Here is a 21,363-nt window from a genome sequence, read left to right on the forward strand (position 1 = left end):
CCACACTCTATGAAGGAACCCAGCAGGGTGAAATACACAAAGTGCAAAAGTCAAAGGCCAACGTAAGGTGTGAACAAACCAACACTCGAGCACGGCAACACAGACTGTTCACATGCCATCACAGGGTTGTAAACAAATCACTTAGATTCTGGGCAGGAATTCCCTGAGCACTGAACCTAGAACAGCACCAGGCAGAAACTCAAATCTATTCCCCCATAACTCTCACCCTTGGTACTTAGTTCCAACCACTGGGGTTCCCCAGTAAGTCTACTCTACCATATCCCTAAAGGGTCTTCAAATATCTGCCTTCTGACCTGTTACCTTTACAGGCTAGCAAAGCAGAATCTCCATGGTTCTTCTACCAAAAGCCCGTTTTTCCCGTCTGCAGTGTTTGCTTCTGGCATGCCTCTGTTTATTCTGAGCCTTTGGAATGCTCCATGGGTCACTCCCTTACTCCCATGCTTGGTGACTTCCATACTTTGTACAGGCCACCTTAAAATCAGAGACTACCAGCAGGCTCTCTGGGTAGTCCCCATTGCTTTCTTAGATCATTCTCTCAACACACATTTGCTGGGCATCCATGATGCACCTCAGCTTTGTCCCCCAAGATCCTAGCCGGTTAAGTCTAGAACTTGTCAGGTACACTGCTTGTAATGAAGGTATTGGTTGGGGGTTCAGGCTGCAAACACAGACATGAACCCCAGTTGGAAAGAAAACCCAGGCTCTAGACATGGGACAGGGGAAGTGGGGAGAGCCACAGAAGGCACTGTCCACCACAGGCAGCTGGATGCTGCCACTCCCCCGGGGCCATGGACCACTTCCTGAGCTCTTGATGCCATGCTGCCACCAAGGGTAATCTGTCCTTCTTAGCATTTGTGGGTCACTTGCTCGGGGGTGGGGGGCAGAGAAAGGGAACACCTGCCTCTTCTCTAACTTCCAAGGAGGTGGAACTCTAGATGAGCCCTACAACCAAAATACATAGGGCATTTGGTGGCTGTGTAGGCAAAAAGTAAGAGAAGTCCACCACACTATGAGAGACGGTTATAAAAGAGGGAAAAAAACCCCACAACTCAGCACGGCCTTTCTCTTGCCGCTGTAACAGTTCTATGATCTACCACTCTTCTCATAAAAAAATTTTTCCTCTCTCCTTTTATCTGCACTCATCAGATACAGAATTTCCTCACCTCTCTGTCACTATGTATTCCCTTCTATCTGAGCTTTTCTTTCAAAGCTGGCATCCCCCACCAGACTTGGTGATACCCACAGTTATTCCAACCTTTGGACAAAGCACTTGTGCTACATGTGTCCTGCTCTGGGCATCTGTCCACAGACCCTGGAGGACCAAGCTCCTCCCCCGGACCCATCATTCTGCTCTCCTCTCACAGCCCCAGAAACTGGTCTCACGCTTTACCTGGGCAACTCCCTCTCCAGCCCTCAGCAGAGACATACAAGAGCTGGTCAAGAGCTAAAGCTTGACCATGGGTGTCCGGGGACTGGAAATGCATGTTCTCATCCTCAACACCACCCACACAGCCAGGTGTTTCCTTTCTTTAAGGTGCTGTTTCTGAAGCTGAGAAGTCCCTATCTCTACCTACGCCCCAAGGATCTTCAGTTTCTTGCCCAAGACTTTGGAATTCCTCAACAACTGCCTGAATTAGCAGGAGAGAGGGACAATGCCATTTCTCTAATAGGTTCTCTGGGGGGATAACACCCCGCCCTGATCAGCCGCAGACATAGTCAACCTCCCACTGTAATGACCATCTTTCACAAGGGTGGGGACAACATGCTTCTACATACCTGTGAATACTCTTAAGTATTCCAGATTTCTCCAGATAATTCTTCACTAATGTCTGAAAACTGCTACAAATAGATATGCGGTAGTTCAGGTTCAGACACCTTTTATTTTCGTTAAACATAAAGGTGCAAAGGCATGGGGTACAGATCAGATAAAAACAGGCATGTGCGCAGATGGACAGACGATGACAAAGGTCATCTTACCACCATCCCTCACTCTAAGTGAGCCGTGTGTATGTTCACCCAGCCTTTTTGCCTTTGCCAACATGACTGTCCTCACCAGGAATGCTGTTACCTTCTCCTGGCCCATTTAATATGGCCCCACGCATATCCACCTTCTCTGGGAAACCCAGCCTGAACACTCCTCCTGCCAGTCATGTCCCTTTTGCCCCTGAACTCTACAGCACCAAGTCTGCCTCTCAGTGTTAAAGCTCGAATATTCAAGTCTCCATGATCTTACTTCCTGTGTCTCTACATCATAAGCAGCTTGAACACAGGGATGGAGCCTTCTATTTTCCATGTATATTCTCCCTACCAAGCACTGAGTAAACAGCTACCTGATAACCTTGCTGCTGCTCTGGGCACTGGTTCCACAGTGGTTCTAAAGTGCTCTATGGATAAAGAAGATGTGGCACATATATACAATGGAATATTACTCAGCCATAAAAAGAAACGAAATTGAGTTATTTGTAGTGAGGTGGATGGATCTAGAGTCTGTCATACAGAGTGAAGTAAGTCAGAAAGAGAAAGACAAATACCATATGCTAACTCATATATATGGAATTTAAGAAAAAAAATGTCATGAAGAACCTAGGGGTAAGATGGGAATAAAGACACAGACCTACTACAGCATGGACTTGAGGATATGGGGAGGGGGAAGGGTAAGCTGTGACAAAGTGAGAGAGTGGCATGGACATAGATACACTACCAAACGTAAATTAGATAGCTAGTGGGAAGCAGCCGCGTAGCACAGGGAGATCAGCTTGGTGCTTTGTGACCACCTAGAGGGGTGGGATAGGGAGGGTGGGAGGGAGGGAGACGCAAGAGGGAAGAGATATGGGGACATATTTATATGTATAACTGATTCACTTTGTTATACAGCAGAAACTGACACACCATTGTAAAGCAATTATACTCCAATAAAGATGTTAAAAAAATATAAAAATAAAAATAAAATAAAGTGCTCTATGAGGCCTGGAAGGGCAAGGTCAGAAAACTTTGGGTGAAACTGGGGTCTGAGCCATTGACATCCCCTCTGCCGGGACACACAGGCTGCCTTATAGGAAACAGTGGCTCAGAAGTAAGACAGATGCAGTGCTGTCCCTGACCCTGAGAGGGTCAGTTCTTGTCAGAGGCTAAGTCAGAGGCTTGGTTCTTGTGGACAGGAGACAGGAACACCTGCAGCTCCAGGGCACACAAAGCGGGCAGAGGAGTCACAGGGACTGTGGTGGGGCTCAGCCTTGAGCAAGATGACGTCTCCAGCTTCCGCTTCTCCTCCCTCCCTCTGCAGCCCTGAACCACAGGGGCAGTATGAGCTGAGAGTATGACCAGAGCCGTTCCAAGGCCAGCCGTGGACCTCAGAGGCTGGCATTTAAACAGAGTGAGGACGAACAGCCAAGGCGGGGGGAAGATGCCCCTAACCAGCACCACATGCTGGCTCACAGCTCCCCGGACGGCGCACGCATCTACCCTCCACTCCCCGGCCCAGCTTGGGCTGTGGGGCTTCGACACGTACCCACTTTGCGATGGGACAGCCACGTGAGCTCTTCCCTTCCTTGCCCGTGTAGATGACCTTCTCGATCCGGATGGCTTTCCCCTTCTCTCCGTACCTGGAGAGGGAGACAGAAGGCACCATCAGCACAGCTGAAGCCCCAAGGAGAGCACGTCTCGGTAGGAAGGCAAGCCTCGGTGTGTTTCAGCTAGGGTTTCTAGTTACTGTGGGGCAATAGAGAAGAAGGAGAAAGATTTAAATGTTTATTCCGTGTGAAAGCCTCTGGGGACACAGCTCCACTTACAGACTCCCAGGGCCTCTGGTCCACCTGGCTCCGCTCTGTTCCAGGGCAGAAGGTCTCTGATTATTACCTCTGAGCACTCAAACCCAAGGCTCAACACAGGCATTTGTATCCAGCCCTGTTAGCAGAGTTAGTTATTTATAAATTCAGTAAAGTGCAATAGACAAAAGAAAACAAATGGGGAAACCCTTATTATTCTCTTTCAACAAAATCCCCAACTGACATTTGAACAGATGAGGACGGCTAGCTGAGGCCGGGGGAAGCGACCCTACCCAGTACAAACCCAGCTCTGAGATTCCCTTGGACAGTAAACACGTCTGGTTCCTGCACACACCCCTGCCCTGGCCCATACATGTGTGCACACACTCAGGGATTCACCACATTCAGAGGTGATGAAACTGTGGCCCCCAGAGCTGAACTGACCTGCCCAAGGCCACACAGCTACCTGGGGGCAATGGCGGTTAAAGTGCAGCCTTGGAGGTCAGAGAGCTGGGGCTTGAGTGCCAGCACAGCCCTTTCTTGTTACAGGACCATGCCCAAATGACTGAACCTAAGCCTCAGTTTCCTCATCTGTAACATGGATATAAAAATGGTTCCCGTCTCCTAGGCTTGGGAAAAGATCAAATGAGATAATCCACAGGGAGTGCATTAAAGTACTCTGAAGTTCCTGGCATGAGGGAAGAGCCCGATAAATATTAATTATTCTTAATACTGTAAACATCCATCTTGCTGAATTGTCTTATTTTTAATAGCTTTGTAGTTTCAAGTACAATATTGTATCATCTGCAAGTACTGGTTATTGGCCACCTCCTCCTTTCCACTTTCCATGCCTCTACTTCCATCTCGTGTCTGTCTGTACTCGCCAGCCCCTTCCAAAGCACTAGCAGGCATCTTTGCTTATTTCTTGACTTTACTGGAAATGTTTCTAACTACTCATCCCTGGGCATGAAGCTCGCTGACTTTGGGACAGAGATAGAGACTCCCTTACTTTGAAGGGCTCTGCTAAGGGTTTCCTGTTCTAAGGAATTTTTTTTTTTTTTTTTTTTTTTTTTTTTGCTGCATTGGGTCTTCGTTGCTGCGCGCGGGCTTTCTCTAGTTGCGGTGAGCGGGAACTACTCTTTGTTGCGGTGCACGGGCTTCTCGCTGCGGTGGCTTCTCTTGTTGCGGAGCACGGGCTCTAGGCATGCGGGCTTCAGTAGTTGTGGCACGTGGCTCAGTAGTCGTGCACGGGCTTAGTTACTCCGCGGCATGTGGGATCTTCCCGGACCAGGGCTAGAACCCATGTCCCCTGCAATGGCAGGCGGATTCTTAACCACTGCACCACCAGGGAAGTCCTTGTCCTAAGGATTTTTAATCAAGAATCGATCAATTTTATCAAATACATTTTTAGCAACTAAGGACATGGATGATTGAATGGTTTTTCTCCTTTGGTCAATTAACAAGGTATGCTATTTTAACAGACTGTCTAGAGCAAACAATCCTTATATTTCTGTAATAAATCCAATTTGGTCATAGCATATTATTTTAATATACTATTTAATAGAGGATAATGTTATCATAGCTACTACATATTTTGTTTTACATATTCTTTATATAAATACATATATAGTTACACATAATTCTTTATCTCATCCACTCTGCTTCTAGGAATCTCTACCTCAGACATAACTGTACAAATACACCAAGATTTAGGAACAAGATATTCATTGTTGCATCAACAAGAGAAAATTTAGAAAGAACTTAAATATCCAGTATAGGACTGGCTAAATAAAACATAATAAAATAAATGTCCATGCAATGGAAAACCACATAGTTGTCAAAAAGGATTCTACAGAATTGTATGTACTGACACGAAAGAAATTAAGTGGGGTGAGGGGTAATAGCTACAAACATGGGGATAGTATGCTTGATCCCGTTTTGTTCAAAATTTCTCTCTATACATATGTGTATCTTCGTAAATGCTTAGAAAAAATAGTAACGTAAGCGTCAAACTTTAAAAAAAATTGTCTTCTAAGAAGGATAATTATGAGAGCTTTATTCACTCTAGACTTTTTAAAAACAGCCTTTTATAGACATGTTTTATTTTTGTAATTGGAAAAGAAAACAAATATTAAAAAAATGCTTCTGGGCTTCCCTGGTGGCACAGTGGTTGAGAGTCCGCCTGCCGACGCAGGGGACACGGGTTTGTGCCCCGGTCCGGGAAGATCCCACATGCCGTGGAGTGGCTGGGCCCGTGAGCCATGGCCGCTGAGCCTGTGCGTCTGGAGCCTGTGCTCCGCAACAGGAGAGGCCACAACAGTGAGAGGCCCGCGTACCGAAAAAAAAAAAAAAAAACCCAAAAAACAAAACAAAAACAAAAAAAATGCTGATCTAAGGTTTCTCTGAGTTCAATGTTCTCTATTTCACTCAAGACCTCAGGAATGAGGTGAAAAGCTGATAACTGCCACATTAAAATTCTAAGGCTATGTTAGTCCCTTATAGAATGTGTTTGGAGACAGGACTCTGGGGAGTTTATATAGCGTGGTCTGGCTCAAGAGGAAAAGACCAGATAGTGCTGCTTTTGTTTGGTTCCTGGAAAACTTTCAGCTCCACAAGCATCTATCAGGAGCGCAGAGTCTGGACACTCAGTGTGTCCTGGGGTCGCTGTGGGAAGAACAACCTGAGGTGACCATACTGTTCTCACTGGAACGGACAGGATATCGTGTTCCCCACAGGAGGGTGAGCTGAGGACACAGACTAGGCTTTCTGACCAAGACCTTCCCCACCGTCCCATCCTTGTGAGAAATGCTTCCTGTAGTGAACTTCACATTTGAGAGCAAATAAAAGGGCCAAGCACTGTCTGATCAGTTAGAATTTTTTTTTTTTTAACCAGAACTGTCTCTGTGTTTAAAGACAACCAACCAACTCTGGATTTAGTTCTTTTTTCTTAAATATCTTACTTTCTGGCCTATCATTAAGAGGCGTTCATATAGGTGAACTCCTAGACCCTAAACTAAGCCTGGAAGGGTAGGCTGAAACCTTATTCTAAAGGGTAACTTGATCGTCTTAGCCAGTGATTCTCAAAGGTGGTGCTGGGACCAGCATCCCCTGGAAACTTGGGAGGAATGCAGACTCTCAGGTCCCATCCCAGACCTGCTGGGTCAGAAACCCTGGGGTGGGGCCCAGCGATCTGTGCTTTCACAAGTCCTCCAGAGACCTGAAGCATGCTCAAGCTTGATAACCGCTGATCTAAAGTTGTGATTCTTCAGGGTTACCTCTATCACACATTAATGAGACCAGTTCCCCCAAACTCAGAGGATTTGCTGGCATGGTGCTGGTGCTTTCATTCCTAGAATGAACATTTAATGAACTCCTAGGCTGCAGAGAATCCCCTTTCCAGTTCGAGGACATGTGGCCCTGTGCAGCAGGCCATTCTCAGATATGGGTTTGAACACCTGACTCCAATTATCTATGACAACAAGGACCTGGGTACCCAGGAGGTATGGAACCCATTAACAAATCTGATAATATTTTAGGACTTGCTTTCAGCCTCCTCCTTTCACAGTCTTTCCCAGATAAACTAAAAGCACCAACATCCCCTGGATTTCAGTTTTCTTCCCTCCTTGCCTTGGCCAACTCCTGGCAGCGGAGTGGTCCTGCAGAGTAAGGGTTGGGCGGGAAGTCTAGAGAAAGAGACGGCCTGGATCATTCACAAACTAGACCCCCTTCCAGGTGATTTTCAGCAATCATTCATTCCCCTCCTGTTCCAGAAGGAGCTTAAAAAGATGTCTATGTGATAAAAATAACAGGTGATGAAATCAGAGTAAAGGGGGAAACAGACAGACATGATGTTGTTATGCAAAATGCAAACGGTGGGATCTTGTGCATATTTTTAAGAGATGAGCCTAGAACATTTCATCACATGAGAAATCAAGGAAGCTAATGAAGACTCCTTAGGGTCATGTCAGAAGGACTCAGGAGTGAACCTGAATAGGCTCCCACGGGCCAAAGATGAGAAATTACGTTCCTCCTAATGAGGATACACAAATCTGGCTCTAAGCTTACTAGCAGCCAACATAAAGATGGAAACACAATCTGTTCCATGATTTACAAGGCCCTTAAGATAAAAATAAACCAGTTGCTGAGGAAAAACACAAGTATTCCTGGTCTTGAGAGGAATTCCTCCCTTGGATCAGTTTCTGAAGAATCTACACTTGGCTGTTATTTTTAAAGCAATGACAAAAAAAAAAAAAGGACAAATCTCAACTTTATCATTATCTCTTAATCCTTGTTTCAAAACATACTCTTCTATAACTAAAAGTTATTGAGAGAGCTGTCTAGCAATCTTGCAAAATCGTTACCAAAACACAAACACACATAAAAACTGTCCCAGATCAAACTTGGACATCTGACTCCCCTGCAGCCCTCAACCCGTAAACAATCATGTCAAGACTCCTCACAAAAATCGCTGGCCAAAAAGAATGCTCAACATCACTAATCATTAGAGAAATGCAAACCAAAACTACAATGAGGTATCACCTCACACTAGTCAGAACGGCCATCATCAAAAAATCTACAAACCATAAATGCTGGAGAGGGTGTGGAGAAAAGGGAACCCACCCTCTTGCACTGTTGGTGGGAATGTAAATTGATACAGCCTCTATGGAGAACAGTATGGAGATTCCTTAAAAAACTACAAATAGAATGACCATATGAGCCAGCAATCCCACTACTGGGCATATACCCTGAGAAACCCATAATTCAAAGAGTCATGTACCACAATGTTCATTACAGCTCTATTTACAATAGCCAGGACATGGAAGCAACCTAAGCGTCCATCCACAGATGAATGGATAAAGAAGATGTGGCACATATATACAATGGAATATTACTCAGCCATAAAAAGAAACAAAATTGAGTTATTTGTAGTGAGGTGGATGGACCTAGAGTCTGTCATACAGAGTGAAGTAAGTCAGAAAGAGAAAAACAAATACCATATGCTAACACATCTATATGGAATCTAAAAAAAAAAAAAAAAAAGGCCATGAAGAACCTAGGGGCAGGATGGGAATAAAGATGCAGACCTACTAGAGAATGGACTTAAGGACACGGGGAGGGGGAAGGGTAAGCTGGAACAAAGTGAGAGAGTGGCATGGACATATATACACTACCAAATGTAAAATAGATAGCTAGTGGGAAGCAGCCGCATAGCACAAGGAGATCAGCTCGGTGCTTTGTGACCACCTAGAGGGGTGGGATAGGGAGGGTGGGAGGGAGGGAGACGCAAGAGGAAGGAGATATGGGGACATATGTATATGTATAACTGATTCACTTTGTTATACAGCAGAAACTAACACACCACTGTAAAGCAATTATACTCCAATAAAGATGTTAAAAAAAAAATCGCTGGCCAAAATAATGCCCGCTCCAATCTCAAAGCTGTAACACATACACATGGGGCACATGCAGGCGTGCATGAATAACCCACACACTGTTTTAAATGTTTCATTCTCACCAACAACTAGGGCTCCCTTTCCTCTACATCCTTGCCAACATTTGTTATTTGCAGACTTTTTGATGATTCTTATGGACTCAGAGGTGCTCTTTCAATCAGTCTTGAATTTACAGATTGGGTCTTGGATCAAATGCTTTTCTGATGGGCTACTATGAACATAAATGTTTCCAGATGGTACATGATAATTAAGAGTGTTTACAGCAGATCACTGTGCCCCATCCATGTTACCTTTTATTCATTCGGGGATATCACTACAGTTATTTAGTTCAAAATCATGTTCCCTGCTATATTAATGACAATATTAGTTACCCTGGTCAGACAAAACCTGGTCCCCAAATTTGTAGAAATTCTAAGCTACAATTCTCAGCCCCCAGCCTTCCACACATCTGTATGTCTATATATACGTATGAGCAAACATGTTTATGTCTTACATAATTTACGCCTTTACTATTAAAATACTAATGTTTGTTGTAAAAATGCAGTCAGTAAATGCAGATATGATGTAGACACCCTGTATGTAATATTTACTAGTAAGCAGTAAGTGCTTCCCAGACATCAATTCAGTTTATCCTCATAACTCTCCTCCAATGTAGGTACTTTTATTTTCTCCATTTTGCAGATAAGAAAACCGAGTCACAGAGAAGTTAAAGCAACTTACCAAAGAACTCATCAGTAAGTGGAAGGGCCAGGACTGGACCTTAGTCCAGCTCCAGTGTCCATATGCTCTCAATCACCAAGCAATTTTTACCTCTCTACACACTGGAACTCAGTATTTACTATCTACTGTGGACACGTACATAGATTTTAAAGTTTCTATCTGTACAAAACTGCTTAAAAAAGCAAAACAGAGCTGTTCTGTAAAAGCCCTATAGTCTTGAGTTCGAATTGGAAGTGTATATAAACTCAGTGTATGTATTTAACCACTAAACAATAGCAAAAATAAAAAACCTACACATACATCTTGGCTCTTTCTACTGAAATGGCCTAGAAAACTGAGCACCCCCAGCACCCAGAGTCTGTTTTCTAAATATTTCTTCCCCCAATAAAAATATGAGAAATCAAGAACTCCTAGGATCATGTCAAAAGGATTCAGGAGACAATGTGAACAGGTGCCCACTGGCCAAAGACAAGGCATACATTTCTCCTACTGGTGGTACAAAACACCACCTAGGAAGTAGTTTTGAAAGAAAGAAACAATCTGATTCTGATCAAGCCTTTAGATCTAACCGATTTACCCGACACAGGGCAGAAGAACCTGTTAAACAATACCACAGGAAAGGTAGCAGCAAACTTCAGACCATGGGAAACTCTACAGGACATACAACCATTTAACCCCATTTCTTTAATCAAAAATATTTCAAGAAAGAGTGAGATAAAAGGGGGTTATGGGGATCTGTAAAGGGCAGACCTATAGACAGAAAGAAACCTGGGGCACTGGGGGTGAAAATCCCACATTCAGCTTTTCAGTCTGTGTATCAGGGATTCCTTTCTGTAGGCTGTCTAGTATAAGGCAATGAAAACGAGAGGTGCTTAAAATCCATATTCTATTAACAACTTGCTCATTTCTCCTTGGACATCTGTGCATCACTCACCGCTCCTCCATGAGTTCCCGGATGGAGGCTACCGTGGGGCCAGATCCCAGATGAGTATAATATGGACCTTCATCTTTCTCCACTATTTGTTCTGCAGAAATACAAAGTAAACATTATTTGGAGATATCAATTCATCAATATTAATTTAGGGAGGCAAATCATCAATAGGAAAATTAATGGCATAGTACAAAACAGGAAATTCAATGGCTTATAAACATGTGGAAACATGTTCACCCCCATTAGAAATCAGGAAATACAAATTAAAATCACAATGAAACACCATTACACACAGATGAAATTGGCAAAAATCTAAAAATCTGATAAAACTATGCACTATCAAGACTGAGGCTTAACCACTCTGGAATTTAGTTTATCATTATACATAATCTAGACCAGAGGTCGGCAAATCACTCCACTCCTAGGTACAGACCCAAACAAGCTGAATACAAGGACTCAAACAACACCTGTATGCAGTGTTCATTGCAGCATTATTACAAGAGCCAAACGGCGAAAACAACACAAGTGTCCATCAACAGATGAACAAAATGTGGTATATCCATACAGCAGAATATTATTCAACCATAAAAAGGATTTATTCTGATATGTGCTATAACATGGATGAACCTGGAAAATGTTAGGCTAAGTGAAATAAGCCAGACACAAGAGGACAAATATTGTATGATTCCACTTACAGGATATATCTAGAATAGGTAAATTCATAGAGGTAAAAATTAGATTAGAGGTTACCAACAGCTGGGAGGAGTGGGGAATGGGGACTTATTACTTAATAGGTAGAATTTCTGTTTAGTGTTGAAACAGTTTTAGAAATACATAGTGGTGATGGTTGCACAATATTGTGAATGTAATTAATGCCACTAAACTATACACTAAATAATGGTTAAAATGGCAAATTTTATATTAAGTATGTTTTACCACAATTAAAAAAAGAGAAAGGAATGAAGTACTGATACCTGCTACAAAGTGGACGAACCTTCAAAACATTACAAGAAGTGAAAAAGTCAGACACAAAATATCACGTATATTGCGTGATTCCATTCATACGAAATAATCCAGGATAGGTAAAGCCACAGAAACAGAAAGCAGAATGATGGTTGCCAGAGGCTGGGAGGAGGGAGGAATATGGAGAGTTACTACTTAATGGGTACAGGATTTTATTTTAGAAGGATGAAAGCGTTTTGGAACTAGATAGAGGTGATTATTTCACAATACTGTGAATGTACTAAATGTCAGTGAATTGTACACTTTAAAATGATTAATTTGTGGGGGGGGACCTTCAAGATGGCAGAGGAGTAAGACATGGAGATCACTTTCCTCCCGACAAAAACATCAGAAATACATCTACACGTGGAACAACCCCTACAGAACACCTACTGAACGCTGGCAGAAGACCTCAGACCTCCCAAAAGGCAAGAAACTCCCCACGTACCTGGGTAGGGTAAAAGAAAACAGAATAAACAGAGACAAAAGGATAGGGCCGGGACCTGCACCAGTGGGAGGGAGCCGTGAAGGAGAAACGGTTTCCACACACTAGGAGCCCCTTCGCGGGTGGAGACTGCGGGTGGCGGAGGGGGAAAGCTTCGGAGCCGCGGAGGAGACCGCAGCCACAGGGGTGCGGAGGGCAAAGCGGAGAGATTCCCGCACAGAGGAGCGGTGCCGACCGCCACTCACCAGCCCGAGAGGCTCGTCTCCTCACCCGCCGGGGCGGGCGGGGCTGGGAGCTGAGGCTCGGGCTTCAGTCAGAGCGCGCTGGCGGCGTGAACACAGCCTGAAGGGAGTTAGTGAGCCACGGCCGGCCGGGAGGGAGTCCGGGGAAAAGTCTGGAGCTGCCGAAGAGGCAAGAGACTTCTCCTTCCCTCTTTGTTTCCTGGTGCGTGAGGAGAGGGGATTAGAGCGCTGCTTAAAGGAGCTCCAGAGACGGGCGCGAGGCGCGGCTGAAAGCGCGGACCCCAGAGACGGGCGTGGGACGCTGGGGCTGCTGCCGCCGCCAACAAGAGGCCTGTGTGCGAGTGCAGGTCACTCTCCACGCCTCCCCTCCCGGGAGCCTGTGCAGCCCGCCACTGCCAGGGTCCCGAGATACAGGGACAGCTTCCCTGGGAGAACAGACGGTGCACCTCAGGCCGTTGCAATGTCACGCTGGTCTCTGCCGCTGGAGGCTCGCCCTGCATTTCAGTTATGACTACTGTACCCCTCCCTCCCCCTGAGCTGAGTGAGCAAGAGTGCGCTAATCAGCCGCTACTTTAACCCCGTCCTGTCTGGCCGGGAACAGATGCCTGAGGGTGACCTACACACAGAGGTGGGCCAAAACCAAAGCTGAACCCCGGAAGCTATGTGAACAAAGAAGAGAAAGGGAAATCTCTCCCAGCAGCCCAAGGAGCAGCGGATTAAATCTCCGCAATCAACTTGATGAACCCTGCATCTGTGGAATACGTGAACAGACAACGAATGTTCCCAAAATTGAGGCAGCGGACTTTGGGAGCAACAGTAGACTTGGGGATTGCTGTTTGCAACTGATTTGTTTCTGATTTTTATATTTATTTTAGTTTAGTTTTTAGTGCTTGTTATCATTGGTGGATTTATTAGTTTGGTTGCTCTCTTCTTTTATTTTCATTATTTATTTTTTCGTTTTATCATTTTATTAATTTATTTTTCTTCCTTTTTTCTTCTTCCTTTTCTTCTGAGCCGTGTGGCTGACAGGGTCTTGGTGCTCCAGCTGGGTGCCAGGCCTGAGCCGCCGAGGTGGGAGAGCCGAGTCTAGGACATTGGTCCACCAGAGACCTCCCGGCCCCAAGTAACATCAATTGGTGAGAGCTCTCCCAGAGATCCCATCTCAACACTAAGACCCAGCTCCACCCAACGGCCAGCAAGCTCCAGTGCTGGACGCCCCATACCTAACAACCAGCAACACAGGAACACAACCCCACCCATTAGCAGAGAGGCTGCCTAAAATCATACTAACGTCACAGACACCCCAAAACGCACCACCGGACATAGCCCCACCCACCAGAACACAGGCACCAGTCCCCACTACCAGGAAGCCTACACAAACCACTGACCAAACCTCACTCACTAGGGGCAGACACCAAAAACAACGGGAACTACAAACTTTCAGCCTGCGAAGAGGAGACCCCAAACACAGTAAGTTAAAAAAAATGAGAAGACAGAGAAATATGCAGGTCAAGGAGCAAGGTAAAAACCCACCAGACCAAACAAATGAAGAGGAATAGGCAGTCTACCTGAAAGAATTCAGAGTAATGATAGTAAAGATGATCCAAAATCTTGGAAATAGAATGGAGAAAATACAAGAAACATTTAACAAGGAGCTAGGAGAACTAAAAAGCAAACAAACAATGATGAACAACACAATAAATGAAATTTAAAATTCTCTAGAAGGAATCAATAGCAGAATAACTGAGGCAGAAAAACAGGTAAGTGACCTGGAAGATAAAATAGTGGAAATAACTACCACAGAGCAAAATAAGGAAAAAAGAATTGAGGACCGTCTATGAGACCTCTGGGGCAACATTAAATGCACCAACATTCGAATTATAGGGGTCCCAGAAGAAGAAGAGAAAAAGAAAGGGACTGAGAAAATATTTGAAGAGATTATAGTTGAAAACTTCCCTAATAGGGGAAAGGAAATAGTCAATCAAGTCCAAGAAGCACAGAGAGTCCCATACAGGATAAATCCAAGGAGAAACACACCAAGACACATATTAATCAAAAACTAAAAACAAAGTTATTTAATTTAACAAAAATTAAATACAAAGAAAAATATTAAAACCAGCAAAAATATTAAAAGCAACAAATAACATGCAAGGGAATCCCCGTAAGGTTAACAGCTGATCTTTCAGCAGAAACTCTGCAAGCCAGAAGGGAGTGGCAGGACATATTTAAAGTGATGAAAGGGAAAAACCTACAACCAAGATTACTCTAGCCAGTAAGGATCTCATTCAGATTTGACAGAGAAAGTAAAACCCTTGCAGACAAGCAAAAGTTAAGAGAATTCAGCACCACCAAACCAGCTTTCCAACAAACGCTAAAGGAACTTCTCTAGGCAGGAAACACAAGAGAAGGAAAAGACCTACAAAAACAAAACAAACCAATTAAGAAAATGGTAATAGGAACATATATATCAAGAATTACCTTAAATGTAAATGGATTAAATGCTCCAACAAAAGACACAGACTGGCTGAATGGATACAAAAACAAGACCCATATATATGCTGTCCACAAGAGACCCACTTCAGACCTAGGGACACATACAGACTGAAAGTGAGGGGATGGAAAAAGATACTCCATGTAAATGAAAACCAAAAGAAAGCTGGAGTAGCAATTCTCATATCAGACAAAATAGACTTTAAAATAAAGACTATTACAAGAGACAAAGAAGGACACTACATAATGATCAAGGGACCAATCCAAGAAGAAGATATAATAATTGTAAGTATTTATGCACCCAGCATAGGAGCACCTCAATACATAAGGCAAATGCTAACAGCCATAAAAGGGGAAATCGACAGTAACACAATAATAGTATGGGACTTTAACACCCCACTTTCACCAATGGACAGATCATCCAAAATGAAAATGAATAAGGAAACACAAGCTTTAAATGACACATTAGACGAGATGGATTTATCTGATATTTATAGGACATTCCATCCAAAAACAACAGAATACACTTTCTTCTCAAGTGCTCATGGAACATTCTCCAGGATAGATCATATCTTGGGTCACAATCAAGCCTCAGTAAATTTAAGAAAATTGAAATTGTATCAAGTATCTTTTCCGACCACAACACTATGACACTAGATATCACTTACAGGAAAAAAAACTGTAAAAAATAAAAACACGTGGAGGCTAAACAATACACTACTAAATAACCAAGAGATCACTGAAGAAATCAAAGAGGAAATTAAAAAATACCTAGAAAAAAATGGCAATAAAAACACGACGACTCAGAAAAACAAGTACCATATGCTAACACATATATACGGAATCTAAAAAAAAAAGGTTCTGAAGAACCCAGGGGTAGGACAGGAATAAAGATGCAGACCTACTACAGAATGGACTTGAGAACACAGGGAGGGGGAAGGGTAAGCTGGGACGAAGTGAGAGAATGGCATGGACATATATACACTACCAAATGTAAAATAGCTAGCTAGTGGGAAGCAGCCACATAGCACAGTGAGATCAGCTCAGTACTTTGTGACCACCTAGAGGGAAGGGATAGGGAGGGTGGGAGGGAGACGCAAGAGGGAGGAGATATGGGGATATATAGCTGTATACAGCTATATATATAGCTGATTCACTTTGTTACAGAGCAGAAACTAAAACAACATTGTAAAGCAATTATACTCCAATAAAGATGTTAAAAATAAATAAATTTTATGCTATGTGAAGTTCACCACAATTAAAAAAAACTATTGATTCACACAACAACATGGATGATTTTTAAATGAATTTTTCTAAGTGAAAGAAATGAGACTCAAAAGACTATGTAATAGTAAGTCTGGAAAATACTATATTGACTGGATAGTATAAGGCTATAAACAAAAAGAACTTTACACAAATACTGTACTACAGTGGGTAAATTTGTTTCATGTCTAGGGAGACATACAACTAAATGCGATGTGTTATCCTGCAATGGGTCCTATAACAGAAAAAGGACCTTAGTGGAAAAACTGATGAAATCCAAAGAGTCCATAGTTAATAGTACTGTGCCAACATTAATGTCTTTGTTTTAAATGCACCATAATTATGTAAGACGTTTATATTATGGGATGCTGGATAAAGGGCATACAGGGACTCTCTGTGCCACCTCTGCAACTCCTCTATAAATGTAAAATTATTTCATAGTAAAAAATAAAAAGTTAATAAAACAAACAAGCAAAAACAAGAAACTATGCAGGGGGCCCTAATTTGCTGATCCTGTCCTAGAGGAAATCTTGGCCACATGCATCAAAAAATGTACAAGGATTTTCAGAGCAACATATTTGCAGTAGTCAAAATGGGAAACAACCCATAATCCAGCAACAGTGGAATGGACAAATAAAACACAGTAGAATCATATAATGGCATTTATCCAGCAATGAGAATTGACAAACTGCAACAACATGGTTCAATACTACACCACCATAGTTAGTGAAAGAAGCACAGCACAGAATACAGTAGAGATTATATCTAAATAATATTCAAAACCAGGTTCGACCAAACTATACTGTTTAGAGATCCATACATAGGTGATAAAAATATTAAATTGAAATATAAAATATATAAAAAAAGATTTTTTGCCTACAAAAAATGGCAATTTCATACAGCTCAATCTTAAAGAAATACAAGGAAATCATTGTCACAAGTCAAGAGAGTGGTCGCCTCTGGGGGACGGGAGAGGAATGCGATTGGGAAAGGTATACAGGGGACTTCTGGGGAACTGGAAAGGGCCTACTTTTTGATTTAGGTGATGGTTACACAGGTGTTCATTTTATAAATTTTCATTAAACTGTATATGAATGCTTTGTGTACTTGCCTATATACAGAGTTCACAATTTTTAAAAGGTAAAAAATTAATGTCATACCTGTTCTATGCAGAACATCATGCTCAGTTTTATGGGGAAAGCGAGAAAGGACAAAACTAATTGGGGCTTTAAAAAGTGTATGGTCTAGTTGGGTAGGTAAGACCCATATATAAGAAGACACCTTATAGCATTTCCAGTCAATGGGGAAAGATTAATTTTTCAATGCATGGTGTTGGAACAACTGAGGAAAAAATTTGCTCCACACTTAATAACTTACCCCAAAATATATTCCAAGTGGTTGAAAGATTTAAATACAAAAAATTAAACTGTACAAGTTCTAGAAGAAAAACAATGGGTGAGTTTTTAAAAATAATCATAGAAGTGGGAAGGTCTTCTCTAAGTATAACATGAAATTCTGAAGCCAACACACACACACACCAAAAACTCTCATAAATATACCTAAAGAAAAATTTATAGTAATAACTACCAAAAGTCAAGCCAAAAGACAAATACTGGGGAGAAATATCTGGAACTCACACCAGACAAACACTGCTTTCTTTAACAGATCAAGAACTCCTACAGCTAAATAAGGTCAATAATACAAAAGATAAATGAAAAGAAGATAAAATTGGTTCTTTGAAAGGGAATGAAAATGGGTCAAACATATGTAAAGGTACAATAAAGTACCAGTTTTACCTTTCAGATGAGTCACTATCAAAGTCTGATAACTCCTCCTGTTGGTGAGGGTACAGGAAAACAGGCAGTATGGAAAGTAATTTAGCAATATACTAAAATTACAAATGCCCAATCTGTTTGACTCAGTAATTTCAAAGAATGTCAAATTCTTCTAAGAATTTATTTTTAGGAATTTGGATATACTTGCATATGTACAAAGTGATATTGTATATACAAGAATACTCACTGCATCTTTTTAAAAATAAATTTATTTATTTATTTTTGGCTGTGTTAGGTCTTCCTTGCTGTGCACGGGCTTTCTCTAGTTGCATCGAGCGGGGGCTACTCTTTGTTACGGTGTGCAGGCTTCTCATTGCGGTGGCTTCTCTTTGTTGCAGAGCACGGGCACTAGGCGCGCGGGCTTCAGTAGTTGTGGCACGCGGGCTCAGTAGTTGTGGCGCGTGGGCTTAGTTGCTCCTCGGCACGTGGGATCTTCCTGGACCAGGGCTCAAACCCGTGTCCCCTGCATCGGCAGGCGGATTCTTAACCACTGCGCCACCAGGGAAGTCCCTCACTGCATCATTTTTAATGGCAAAATATCAGAAACTTAAATGTCCATAATACATTATGTATTATAAATACATTATAGCACATCCATATAATGGAATACTAAGCAGCTATCAAAAGGAGTTAGGCAGCTTCAGATTTACTGACCAAAAAATAACCTCCAAGATATTTTAAGTGGGGAAACAAGCAAATTTCAGTATAGCATGTGTAATATGCTATAGTTAGTATACACACACAATCACATATACATTAGTATATACACATACATATATGCAAGCATAAAGGTGTATATGTCATTACCCACACTAAGAATAAGGCTAAGAGTAAGACCAATGTTGTGAGAATGAGTTCAGTTGTATTCCTGGTTTAAAACAAACAAACAAAAGGTTGGCAGTGGTATGTGCAGCCCAGTAGATGCACTGATGCAAGTTGTCTATCACTTATGGTTTCTTCTCATGGAGATTCTTCATCCCCCTTGTATTACTGTCATGGTCTCCTAACTGGTCTCAGCCCTCTGAGGTCATCCTACCTAATACCACCAGTTATACTTCCAAAACAGAAATCTGATCAGACCAGTTCCCACTGATGACTCCATGCTAGACAGAAGACAGAACCCAAACTCCAGAACACAGTCCATAAGGCCCCCGAGGAGCCATCTCTGCACACTGCCCAGCCTTGCATCCTGCGACAGCTACCACAGCTCCTTTTACACAGTCATGCAATACTCCTGTGTCTTGAAACACGTTTTCTCATTGACCACAGTGCCTTCATTTCTTTCCTTCTTTGGAAAAACTCATGTCATAAGGCCTAGTTTAAATGCCACCTTTTCTGTGAAACCCTACTGGACTTCTCCTTTTCCCTCTGGACGGGACCCAGAGCACCTTTCATACAACAAAAATATCAGAGCATGTATCACATTTTTATTGTTACCATGTCACAGGAGAATGAACACAGATTTTACAGAGACCTGGGCAACTGTGATGAGTTATCTTCCCAGCCTCTCTAATCCTCAGACCTTCTTGTGTAAAATACATAAAGGGCCAAGTGCAGTATTTGGCGTATAATATGAACTCAGTATGTAGCTGCTGTCTAGGCTCTGCCAAACAAATTGTATGATTGTGACCAAGTTACACAGCCCTTATGAGCTTTAGAGCAGTGAAAGTAATGTTTCTCTATTTTAGATCTGTTGAGGATTAGATGATACGTAAGGTACCTAGCACAGTCCTCAACCTATCCATGCTTAAATGTTTTCATCCTTTTCCAAATCCTTGCTCCAAATATGCACTATTTTGAACCATAAGACAGAGAGGATTATAGAAGGATGTATGTGAAGTGGGGGAGGGAAAGAGACCAAGGTTTGGGTAGGGAGAGAGAATGTAAGAATATGGGTGTTGGAAGTAGTGGTCTGAAAGCTCTTTACAGGTGCTAGAATACTACAGCCTATATGGAAAATAGAACATAGGAATATGCCAGAACTTCTGAGCTCTTTTCTAGCTTCTACTGTCTGGAGAAAAGTCACAGGAATGGATTGGCTGTAGGGTGTCACACTGGAACTAGAATCTAATGTAGTTTTGGGGGATTACCTTCCGTCCCAAATCAGAAAAACTCAAAATTTACAGTTAAAGGCAGAGAAAGGAGCTTTTCAGAAGAAAATCTTGGCGACTCTATCCTAGCAGCTAGGGGAAAAGATATGAAGCTCCAAAACCAAGCTAACCTGAAAATTGTAATAGATGGTCAAGTTCCTCCGGGAAGGCCACTAACACACAAAGGGCAGACACAGCTCCAAGTGCCGAGCAATACCAAAGTCATTCTCTCCCTTTTGCAGTTTACAAGGCATCCCAAGTAGTTGTTTAGAAGTCTTGTTTTTCTTAATTACATCCCTTTCCCTGATTATATATATATAACACATATATATACACGCATTTCCCTTTCCTCGATTAGATGTCTGTATGGGGGAGAAGATACTCTATGGGAAGAAACTGGACTTACAGCCTAATATGCTTAGTTATAAAGCTAGTAGACATTCCCAAATTTAATTCTCCTAATTTGTATATATATTTACATATATATGAGGATATATATCATTATATATATATATATATATATATATATATCCCCTTTTTATATATATATATCTTTAGTGTGGCAATGGGCTTGTAGTTAGTTACAGTGCCAGACAGGTGACAATACTTTGCAAGGTTGGGGTAAGGTTCTATAGAATATAGTATATGCTCTGAATCAGTGACAAATATATGCTTCTGTTTTCCCAAAGGAAAATGAGGTTTATTAACATTCTTAGTGCTATTAATCAAATCCAGTAGATGAGTTTACCCTATTTATACTTATTGCTGTAACACATACATCGTCTTCTGTCATTTTACATTTTCCATGTTTATGTTTCCCTGTTTTCTTTCCTATCTTTTTAAATAGATTTTGTGTTTTCTTTCACTTCCCCCTGCCTCACCGATCCATAGTATGCTTTTAGTAATGCTAATGGTACTGTGGGAAAGAAAGAAGTCAGCACCCTTATCCAATTTCTCACACCTCTTCCTTCACTTTACCTCCTGCTTTTTGTTGGTATCCTTGTGAACATATTTCACCCCCCCATTATAAAAGAGATATTTAATATAAAACAAAGTTCTAGTATAAATAAATACATTACCTTTTGTTTCAGAAAAATAATACATTTA

General features: G+C 42.2%; 1 protein-coding gene across 2 annotated transcripts in view; it reads right to left on the minus strand.

Moving 5' to 3' along the window:
- TET3 (tet methylcytosine dioxygenase 3) overlaps positions 1–21,363 on the minus strand; it is a gene marked incomplete at both ends in the record, with an annotated part of 103,146 nt that overhangs the window by 16,154 nt on the left and 65,629 nt on the right. For both annotated transcript variants that reach the window (XM_079721260.1, XM_079721261.1), the window contains 2 exons: positions 3,530–3,623; positions 10,893–10,983. In XM_079721260.1, coding sequence (XP_079577386.1) covers positions 3,530–3,623; positions 10,893–10,983 — 185 coding nt within the window. The remainder of the gene's footprint in view (positions 1–3,529; positions 3,624–10,892; positions 10,984–21,363) is intronic.

Source organism: Hyperoodon ampullatus (assembly GCF_949752795.1).
Source record: "Hyperoodon ampullatus genome assembly, chromosome: 15".
Classification (NCBI taxonomy): domain Eukaryota; kingdom Metazoa; phylum Chordata; class Mammalia; order Artiodactyla; family Ziphiidae; genus Hyperoodon; species Hyperoodon ampullatus.